General features: G+C 30.9%; 1 protein-coding gene across 1 annotated transcript in view; it reads right to left on the bottom strand.

Annotated features, from left to right (window-relative positions):
• The window catches only part of LOC119833194, a 12,906-nt gene extending 6,322 nt beyond the window's left edge, over positions 1 to 6,584 (bottom strand). Inside the window, exon 1 of the mRNA XM_038357095.1 lies at positions 6,256 to 6,584. Coding sequence (XP_038213023.1) covers positions 6,256 to 6,270 — 15 coding nt within the window. The 5' untranslated portion in view covers positions 6,271 to 6,584. The remainder of the gene's footprint in view (positions 1 to 6,255) is intronic.
• Positions 6,585 to 12,027: the final 5,443 nt, after the last annotated feature.

Here is a 12,027-nt window from a genome sequence, read left to right as displayed (position 1 = left end):
AAAAAAAAAAAAAAAAAAAGGTTGAAAACGGGTCGCAGGGAAGTTGTTGCTCTCTATCGACGCTTATATCGTGATATTTATTGTATGTTATATCATTTATATCACAGTTCAAGGAAGCGGGAAGAAACGACTTCCTTTGTGTAAATTTAATGATTCGAATCATCAATCCAATCGTATTTTCACCTAGCTGCATAGAGAATGTGTGCATCAATCATCCTGTAACGTTAACGTTATGTTGGGGTGGTGAAGAGGCGCGAATTAAGAATGCCACACTAGATTTATTACAATTATAGAAAAAATTCATGTATCCAAATTTGCTTTGATTTTAGCTCTTCAATGATTTCTTCGTAGCCTATCAACATGTCATTCATTTAACATATTTATAAGCAAGCCATCACATCTGCATAAATAAATGGAGAAGGATTTATTTATAATAAGCACATTATGTATTTATTTTCCCGTTTTAAAGGTCAGCAAAAGGAAGACCAATGACCTCAACAAGTTCGCACGCTTCTACCATTACTTTTACTTAATTACACCACAAATCGCTATTCCTATGTCATAAGATCATTTTCTTCAGTCGAAAGTGAAAACTGGGTTAAGGTAATAACTTTGTGTTGAAGAACAATGGTTTTGAATAATATGAGATAATTTGAATTTAGAATTCCAAGTTTATCACTTTTTAGACAAAAATTTGAAGCGAAGTTTTATTGTAAAAAAAATATAATATATTAGATATGAATACTTATCTAAATTAAACTCGTGATCTTTTTATTCATAACCATTTCGAAAGTAATAACATACCAGTATATGGTGAATAGGTAGTATCGTATACAAATGTAAAATTAAACACTTAATATTATCGCTCGTATCATATAGCAACACAATTTTAAAATTCTAGCAATATTTTGGAACATGTGGTGATTATTTTTAATTAACAATAACATCATCCCATTTACATTTAAGAAAGATTTAAACTCGACTCTATTTTATTACGTTTAGGTCAATGACGTATTCCGAGAAGATATAGTGGATAAGGAAGGTCAAAGGGCAATTTAAAGACATTCGTGAGTATATGAGATGAAAAATCTTTACAATTAGAAACCTAATGCGTTTTTAAGTTCTTGTCAGATTTATGATTCACGCGCTTACCAACTTCGTTTGCTCAAAACAGTTGAAATGACTTGATTTAATAAATGAAAATAGTTGCTTGATATGTGGCTAATTTTATATCTTAATCAAATTTATACTCTTTTATATAAAAAAAAAACCTTAGCAGACTAGCATTTAAATATACTTTAAACATTCTACTAAAATGGCAGTTCAAAGTGTATGAATCACTTGAAGAAATGATTTTGATACAAGAAACGGTAGTAAATCATAAAGAAATCGGTTGAAAACATAGCGTTTGCGCTAAAAACAGGAAATGGAGGTTAATGGCTGGAAGATGATTTGTTGTTTTATTTCATGTCCGGATTTCGTGTTTCTTGCATCTTGTCATGCACATCAATTGTTATGTGTGAGGAAATAATATATACAAATATATGCTATTATAAAAATAAGAAAGAATCTCTGTGCCAGTAAGTCTATTGTATATTTAATTACCTACGACATCTTCTTCGTTCGTTCTTCGACATCTTACAGTGTAGGGGGGTCTCTAATCTCTCTCTTAGTTTTATCATTGTTTTATTCAGTACTCAGTGACAGGGATGCCTCCGTATTCCGTATTGAGTAATCAGTTTGCGAAAACCGAAATTTTGTATGCAAAAATGAAGAAAAATTCCTTCATTTGAAATAAACGAATTAGTATTAAACAAAGTGTGAATATTTTTAACCTTAAAAATTTTAATACATTTTTTTGCAATTTTTGAAATTTCTCAAAAACTCTTTTTCTCTTGCCGTCATCCAGAATCGAATGAGCTCACAGATAATTTTAAAATTCAAATTCAAATTATATTTATTTGCCAAATTATATATCTTATTACAATATTCTGCGGCTAATATGTTTTACCCAAGGTTTGTGCAATCCTTAAGATCTTTGTTTTGGATAATTTTAACATATCATACATCTCTATAGTTAAATCAATGATGGGCCACCGTATCTTAGCCATCTAAGTTATCTATGGTATTACTTAAAAGTATTTCACGAATTTTTTTTCCAAAGTACCGCATTTTTACATTGTAACCTGTAAAGTAGACCATTAAATATATTTATTATAATCCACGACCACTTTTTATCCGCACAAGGTAGTTTCTGAATCAACCCTATAAATGACAAAGCTTCAATCGAAGTTCTATGGATAGTTGATTACTTTGATATCTTATCGATACTTTTTGAGATCACGTCACGTTCGATTTCAATAAAAAATGAAAGTGACCAACGCATTCCTTTTAAACGGTCATTCGGATTTAAAGCTGAATCATTCAATGTTACTCTTCAAATCCCATAATGTACAATCTGGTACTTATTGGTACCTTATAGAAATTGTCTTCTAAGACACTTTTTGAGAAGACACGCCCATTGGAGCAAAGTTTATGACAAATCTGAAACTGGATGTTACGTACATAAATGTTCAGACATTAAAGCTAACATCCGTTCATTTAGAAATAATAATCATTATAACATTAGGAAGGTGAAAGGTCTATTTTTATAACTATAAGCTCCATTAAATATGTTCCACTGCATAATCTATTTTCTCATACTCTATAACAACTCATTCATAAATACTTCTTACTGTGTGACCTAGTTTTACCTATAAACAGGTATAAGTACAAATACATTGTCTTTTATTGTGGAAGTCAAGAACGCTTCGGCACGCACCGGGGAAGGGACCACAAATCTAGAAGATAGGTATGAAATAGTAATATGTAAATGCCACTCTGTTTTCTGTTCACCAGCCTAGCCCTTTCCTTTAATATCCTTTCTATATCCTGTCCCTTTTAAAGTCGGCAATATATTTGCAGATGCCTCTGCAAATGGCCTGCGCCTGTGCACATTTGATCATATAAGGCGACCCACCAACACTTTTGGCGACCATGACAAAAACAATGTCTATTTGTTAGGTCGATGACAACATTTAACTTGTTTAGCACTATTTAAATACTTTGGTAGCACAATAATAACAGGATATCTAGCAGACTATGTCATACACCTGTATGTTACAGCTATTGTTCTCAAGGGTTTTTAACTTCACTGTAGATGTAGAGTAAAAAATATTTTCATTAGGCTGGACAAAATCGTAAGTAATAACTTAATTACTATGGTTAAATAATACTTGTAAAATATTAAAAGCTGTTAAATCATAGTTCATATATACATAATAGGAAATTAACTAGAGTATTATTCTACATTCGATTGAAATTTACACACACGAATGTCAAAAAACCTTTTCATCACCCACAAATTATGATTCATTTTATCTTTACGTGTGTTACGTGTGTTCATTAATGATTAATGCATGGTTTGTATGTATCCATAACTACAATTAACCGGTGCTTGACGCGATAATTTTCTTTATTAACATAGATTTCCGCGCTTTGTTACCCTGTTGAATGACAAAGAAAATTTACGCATTAGTACTGACTTTAATTATATATCTACATTCCAACGTTACGATTGGAATGAAAGCTATATATTTACTTGTCCATAACTTATGTTTACAATTTTGGTAGAAATAACGATTCTAAGAAGATCTATTCTCGTATGAATTTTATGAAACACAAAATAATTAAAATGATAATAATATTTTCGTCTTATTGAAGTAATTTACACTATTATTCCTGTTCACTACATAGTATAAAACAAAGTCGCTATCTCTGTCCTTAGGGCTCTTTGTATCTTTAAATCTTGAAAACTACGTATCGGATTTTGATGGGTTTTTATTTTAATAGATAGAATGATTCAAGAGGAAGGTTTATATCTGGAATAACATCTATTAAACTACTCTGAAGCGTACGAAGCTGCGGGCAAAAGCTAGTTATATATATATTTAACACAATATCGATCCTCTTCCTACGAAGCGCTCAGCGCTCTCATAAAACAGATTAAAATTGAATATGTATAATAATGATAATAAAGTTTATAATACTGAAGTCTTATGACGAAATTTTATTTCACTAGATCCCAACGCTGATAACATAACAATTTCCATTTTCCATGAAAGTCAACACTTTGTATTTGATTCGAGCTATTTACATTTTTGGAAGAATCATTGCGCACTCCCTGAATGCTCTTATAGTTGTACAAAAAGAATTAACACGCTTCGCGACACATGAATTTAAGCAAACGCCTCGACAATATTATATCTTTTACGAGCTAGGTGAGAAAATACGCTTTCACGGGCTTAACAAACACATTCCCAGACATAACAATTGGATAGAACAATGATCAGTTCCGACGCACTTGGCTTTATGGTCTAAGTTCAACATTAGCGGTTCGTGAGATATGCTTTGCAGACAAACATTTAATGGCAGGGACACGAATTAAACATTACTACATTGTTTTATAATATCGATTTCACTTTAAATGCTATGCGTTAACAATCTATTTACTATATAACAATCTATTTAATGAATTTAACACACAACGTATGTATGTAAGATGTCACCACTGCCTCACTTTCATAGTTGGGTATAATAATATATTCTTACTTTCTTTTCTACATTACTCAATCAATGTATTGTTAGTGTAAATATTATGTAATAGTTATTGGTAATTATTTGCGTATGTTTTCACGTTTCTCCCAAAGATCGATATAGATTGTATTCATAAATATAGAAATATTTAGTATATAAAAATCAAGGTACTAACATATTAAGTATCATCAATATGTACGAAGTGTTAACGCTTTAAAATAAAATAAACGCAAGTTTAAGTCTGATAGCGGTTTGTACAACTGAAATTTAATTTAGTATTCTATATTAATCACTTATTATGTATTTAGTTTTGTTTGTTGAAGCTGAAATCAAGGTATTAATTAAAATTTGTGTTGAAATAAAAAAAATACTAGACGACGCACTTATAATTCCTGTACAAATATACCTGCAAATGAAATCGAAAGTTAAAGTTCAATGCGATCAGCGATGAGGACGGAACTTTAAGAGATAGTTTGTATTAATGTTGCAGGAAGTATGTTTTATGTAAAATACAAAATCATTTACAATATATACTGACTTCTTCTGGTATTATTACAAGCCATCGGTAAAGTAGTGATGATTTTATCAAAATATCACTCATAGTTTATAAGCTGAAAACTTAGAGTTTTCGTTTCATGCTTTACCATTAAATAAATAAATATTGATATTGCTGCATGGAAAAAAGAACTATTTGGGATTTAAATTACTTTCGCAAAACTGATAGTAAGAGAAACTGTAGTGAGCAGTAAAACATTTGTGGCGATATCTAGCTATAAATATTATAATTTATTTGAAACTTCTCAAACTAAGAATATTATTGTATTCTGAAGTCAATCATAAAGCTCTCATAACACAAACACTCCGGTAGTCATAGTGACTTGCATTTTGTAAATGAAAACGTACAATTTCTTTTTCTTATAAAATGACACTGGCGAGTAACAAAATACGTTCATGGAACATTAAAAATATTTTCAAATCACTGTCAGACCGATGAAATGTTACGCAACGGAAGATGGTGATCCCAAAATTGCCGCGAGCTTTAACTAACCTTCAATATTTACTTTAACAATTTACTTTGGATCTTATCTGTTGGTTTTTAAATTCCTCTATCGAAACATCCGTGTGAATATAAACTTCCACTAAATTAATATGAACTCATTCAGCTTAGACTTATCATAAAAAGTAATGATTAAACCATAACAATTAACCTTAGGTGATTAATTGGTTGTAGTTCACGTAAGAAATGCTAAATCAATACCAAACATTTTATATATTTTCGTCTTAGAAAAAAAATTGTTAAAATGGCAATGATATTATTAATACGTTCATAGTATTATTAATATTATAAAGGCGCTAATCCCGGCTTCATCAGGATTTACCTACCCGCAAGAAAAACCTCGGTAAAGACATAGCATTCTAGAGGTAAAAAAACGATAATCTATTTGGGGTTAAATCGTAATACAAAAAATATTTCTTCCTTTTATATTTTTCAAATTCATAGAATAAACTTGTAAACTCTTAGTCGACACCTACACTAAATAAAAATAAACACAAAATTGACTCAAGCTCCCAGATTCTCACCATAATATAATATAATAACAAATGAGTACACAAACTTACCGATAGCACCGCCATTATCTCCAATTATATGAAATCAATCACTCAATTTCTGTGTTCATCACTTTACACCTGTTCACAAATCCAGACGTCACCTTACATAGTTACATTCCTCAGTACTCATATCGCAAGCCTTCATGCCCCACTGGGTATACCCACGTGTTATCAGTAACGTAGACGTTGAAGATGTACAGACTTGCGGTTAAAGCACGAAAAAGTCGATGGTTCCCACGAGAGAAATGCGTGTAAGCGAACAATGGTGGAGGCTGCGCGCAAGTCGAAAGGTAGGCAAAAAGCGAATGAGCGCAAGGTGAAGCGATGCGCACGAGTCGATGGGGCGGGGGTTTCTACCTGACCCATTTCGTTTTCACGAACAGCCGTATCGAAAGCACCAACCCTTGACCGCAACGTGCATATCGAGGCAATCAAATCAATATTTCTAGGTCATTTTACGTGATGTACACGGAGAAATTTATAAATAGAGACAGGAAATTCTAACTGCTATAAAGCTCTAAAAATAATAAATGTATATGTGTTTGAAAGATTTATCCGCTTTTGTTATTTGTATGTTTTGTAAAATAATTCATTTAAGTATTAAAAAGTCTGCCAGAAATTCTTGTAACGAGAAAAAAATCTCTAGAAGTTACATATATAAAATTAAGGGAGTAGGTATGTTTAACTACATTATACATATGAGTAGCAATTAACGATGCTCAAGGAGTATAAATTATCACGCCCTTAAACGTTTTAAACGTATTTAAACAGGACCATAAACTTTTAAAGAGCTTAAAATTCCTTATAGCTTTGTCAGTTACTACTAAAACGTTTTGGAGCGACATAAAATTGCTTCAGCGCTGCTATAACTTGGAAGCACCGTCACAAATTTTACTATTATGAAAGATTTACTGGTTTCCTACGACTTAAGGCTTCTGACAACAATAGTGACGTAATTGATAAGGAATGCACTCATATATTGAGGTCACGTAGGGTCATTTGGTACACTGAATCTGAACATCACAGCTCGTAGATAAAATAGTACTTCCTGCAACATTGTAATCTTGCTCGTAAATAATTTTTATTGATTGCGTTGTAATACAACAAAATTCATATTTTAAATAAATAAAATATCATATATAATCTGTCTGCTATTCACTGAGTATCGTCTGAGACTAATTTGTATATTTTTCTAAAGATTAACCTTTATTTTAATTCTCGATTTGTATGTTATAAAAACAATGAGTGCAAATGTGCAAAATTTAGATTTTAAAAATTCAATTATTTAACTTCGTTTATTTTATTTTATAGAAAACTCAAAATTTAATTTCTTTAAGCAAATCAATAAAAGTCACGAATAAAAGCTTAGAGGCATTATTATCTATAATATTTATAGAGGAATCCCATTTAATAGAAAACAAAAAACCTTTTTTAATAGTAAACAAATGATAGGACTGAGATACAAAATGTAATAGTTACGGACAAAACGCAATAACAGTTCAAGATAATCTTCCATACACCTTCCCTATTACTTACACTTTCCTTATTACCCGGCTCGTACATTCTGTCACGATACATATGATGCATGATTACTAAAGTTAGTTTTTTAATGATGCTTCGTTGATTATAATTTATGGATTTCCGTGCAGACGCTCGCATACGGAAGGTGAGCAATTTGGCTGCACGCATTGCTTTACATTTATTTCTGTAAATATTGGTTAGCGGATAACATAGGGTCATTAATAAACGAAAAGATTTGTTTCAGATAAAAATAAAAATTGTATTAGCAACCTGTGAAATCCAATAATTCGTAAAGTCATTTCTGTACGTTTCTTTATATATTATCTTCATGCTAAACAAACAAATATTTACTATTTAATTACGTACAAAGTTATTTCATTGATGTTATAAATGTGATGCGAATTAAAATGTTTACTTTTAAACAGACCTTTGATATGTAACAAAATCAATACCCTACGATTAGAAAACGTCACCGCCAGCATCGGAATTGGTATTAAATTCATATTACTTGCATTTGATAAGGACACAATAAATGAACTAACTATGACTATGATATAGATATATATTATTAACTTAACAATATAATGAATAATGTGTAACAGATTTAGCTTCAATATGACCTACCTACCTCAAACAAATTTTTCCACGTATACTTACTGCAATAAAGATATCCGTAACATTACACAAGACTGCATACGCATCCTTATTGCAAATTTTCATTCCATATAAGTGCAAACATATATATAACTAGATGCGTAATAAAAGTTTAGTATTCCCTGTCTACTGTCGTTATTTAGTGAAATTGTAAAATTTCGAAGAGAAGCGAACCGTTTACTAAACAGATACTTTTGCGAAAGCAAACTGATATTCTGTTCACGTCCACTTGAGAAACTTTTACTCGTATTTACCTGATATATTGGCAGAAGTTAACTAAAATTATGCTTATTACGAAATTCGATTTATGTTGCATTACGTGTTCTTATGCGTTTGCTGTTCACAATAAAATTCCATACATTGGATGCGACTGTAATCTTAAATATATTTTAATTAATTTTCGTTTTGGTACTAGAAAACATGTAAGCTATGTACTATACGTATATATATTTCATATTATTATTAAATTAAACATCTTGTCACAACTCCATTTACAGGTCAATTAATCTCGATGTAAAATCTACATCTGTGTATTACATTTTTACTGATTAATAAATAAATTATTCTGATATAAATTATAATACCAGCATTTTTTCAGTTCCTGTAATAATCAACAAAGTTAAGCTTTTAATTGCAACCATCAGATTAATACGTGACATAGTGCGAGTAAGTAATTTAGATAAGATTTGCAAGCGCTTCATCAATTACAGCGGATATACTCCACATTATTAGATTACTTTCCATCGATATACGAGCAAACCGCCCGAGCTTCGCTCCTAGTACATATATAGCCTATATTAGAGTTTACGTACATATCCAATGGTTAAATAATTTCTAAAACGGTTCAGTAGTTCCTGAGATTAATAAAATAAGTTCAAATAAGTTTTTATCATAACTGGATGTAGGTCTTATTTTTATAATTCACCAATTACAAATAAAGTTAAAGATATAAAACAATATAAATTTTATGAGCTATTTATTCTAGTAAGAAAGTTTTCTAGGGGTGAACAGGAACAATCCACCTTTAAAAATGAGTATTACTTGTACAGTATTATATTATCTGTGGTATTACCCAAAACTTTAAGTCAAATTATATTAGCTTGATTAAATATTGTAATGTTTTGCAAACGTTTTTTCTCATTTTCAGTTGCTTTCTCTATGCTATTTGAAATCAATTTGAAAAACATTAAAAAATAAGGATAAACGTAATTCCCCTCGTTTAGTTTTTACATCTAAATAAAGTTGCGTATTCCATTGAAATGACGCATGAAAAAAAGTCACAATTTAAATAACTTTTTTTAACTAAGATAGGCGAAAACTCATTAAAATCGTATGATTTTACTTATATTATAAATGCACAAGTGTTCGTTTGTTTGATTTGCTTTCAAATTGCAATAGAGCGATTTCATGATGGAATTTTTGTGTCTGGAGAGAATAAGGAGGCTAGAGAGAGTTATGTATGTATATGTATGTTACTTTTTAACGCTGTAAAACATCTCATTCCTAAGAGATTTTCCTTTGATTACGCAGACGAAGCTGCGGGCGGAAGGCCAAGCTATATCCTATTATTAAGCTGATCGTGTTGTCATCAATCTCATGTAATATAAAGTCGATGATACATTTGTGTCACCGCCGGCCGTCTATACACGCAGCGTACCAAATTGGAACAAAATGTTAAAAATAAATCATTGCAAATTGTATTGATCAGCAGCTTCGAGACACGCGAGTGAAAGCGTATATCACACTCACACGATTATGGATTAAATAAGGAACAAAAAAATGTAGAGTCGCAAAATGTGTAATTTTTTTATGTATTATACAACTGAGTATACAACTATAATAGGGTGCACACATACACATAGCTACACACATTTATTTTATGATAAATTGCAAAGGCTTTTGTAAATTTATAATTTTCATATTTTCATAGTAAGAGTATATACTCACAAGTGAAATTTCTGAATGCTTTTGTTATTATAAAATACTGATGAGTCATTAATATAATTTTTATTTTGTAATTTTGTAACATTCCCAAATATCGATAATATCGATTACTTATGGTAATGAATAAAAATACAGTCAAATTACATGTTTTCAGATACTACAATGTAGAGATTCTTACCCCTTATTTGATATGAGTCCACCGTAAACCCATCCTTTACCAAAAGTAAAAGAGATCATTTTAATGATTAGTATTTGTATATATTAAAATCTTACAAATAGTTTCAAGTTTAGCATTGCCCCTGACCATTGTATATTTGCTACTCATATGTTGTTTTCAATATATTATTGCATTAAAAATAATACAAATCGACTCTATAGTTTTAATTATTCTCAAGCGGAAGTAACAATTAAGAATCATGTACTTGTGGCATTGAAAACAATAACATCGGGAACTATCTCATGCTCGTTTCCCCAACAATTCACATCTTTTTATAACATTGTAAAATATGGTTTATCGTACAAGACGTAGAGTTTAAAATTGAATTTCGTGTGTCGGCTTTGGATGATACATTATGATTGACCTTGATTTCAAGTGGCTCTTTATTTTTCACTTAAGTGATAAAATTATAACAAATTGCAAAAAAGTTATTAACTTTATTTAATATTATACACTGTACGAAGAAACTCAAATCAAACGCACATTCAGAGTTTCAAATTTACATTCAGAATTACTACTTCTCCTCTTCGGATTTCTCCTCCTCGGAACTCTGGATAATTTTTTTTCCGGATGAAGCCAATATATACAGGTTACCCACAAGATATTAAAGTTTATAGTTTGAATGAATTAACTGATTCAAACTCCTTTGGATCTCTTTATTTTATTTTTTCATTTTGACGTGACAACGTCTTAAATTAGGTTGCGGCTCGGAGGCACTCATGAAAAAGTGTAACGCCCGGTAACGTTACGATGAGTCACCGAACTATGATCGGTCCGCCGCGCGCGCAGCACTAGAGAATTAGGCGCATTGAATCGGGGCGTGCTTGTGTCTCTGTCTCTGTCTTTTTAGTAAGCAAAATATATTTTCTGTAGTTAAAATTTGTGCAATTCTTATTTTCATTCAATTCCTTGTTCCTATTGTGCAATTTAATAATATTCATATCAATAAATATTCTACCGAGAAAAAGACGTTGTCACGTAAAATCTTCGCCCGTAAAACCGACTTTACAGGCAACCATTTTTTTTACTACCGCCCACGGCTTCGCTCGTTTGGACTAAAAATATTGTACTTCATGGATTCTGGAAGAGGTATGACATTTTTAACGACTTTAGATACTTGTCTCTGTTCTCATTTTAAAAACTGTATATTCACAAATTAGTTTTTTAAATTATATAAATATGTTTATTTTTCCCCGGTTGCAGTAACCCCTAAATAATATTAAAAAAAAGTGATTTATGGTGCAGTTATATTTTGTTATCCTATTTTTTACATGTTCGTTATGAAATTGAATATAAAAATATTACATGAAAATACTATTTACAAGCAAGTAAAATACTTTTTATAATAATATAATAAAAAAGCAGTGGTGGCTCAGTGGTCAACCCCGGATTTCAAAATCGACAAGTCGGGGTTCGAGACCGGGCGAGCGTGCAGGAATTAAATT

This window comes from Zerene cesonia, chromosome 17 (assembly GCF_012273895.1).
Source record: "Zerene cesonia ecotype Mississippi chromosome 17, Zerene_cesonia_1.1, whole genome shotgun sequence".
Lineage (NCBI taxonomy): Eukaryota > Metazoa > Arthropoda > Insecta > Lepidoptera > Pieridae > Zerene > Zerene cesonia.
Note: the sequence above shows the minus strand (reverse complement) of the source record. Positions and strands in the feature narration are given on the sequence as shown.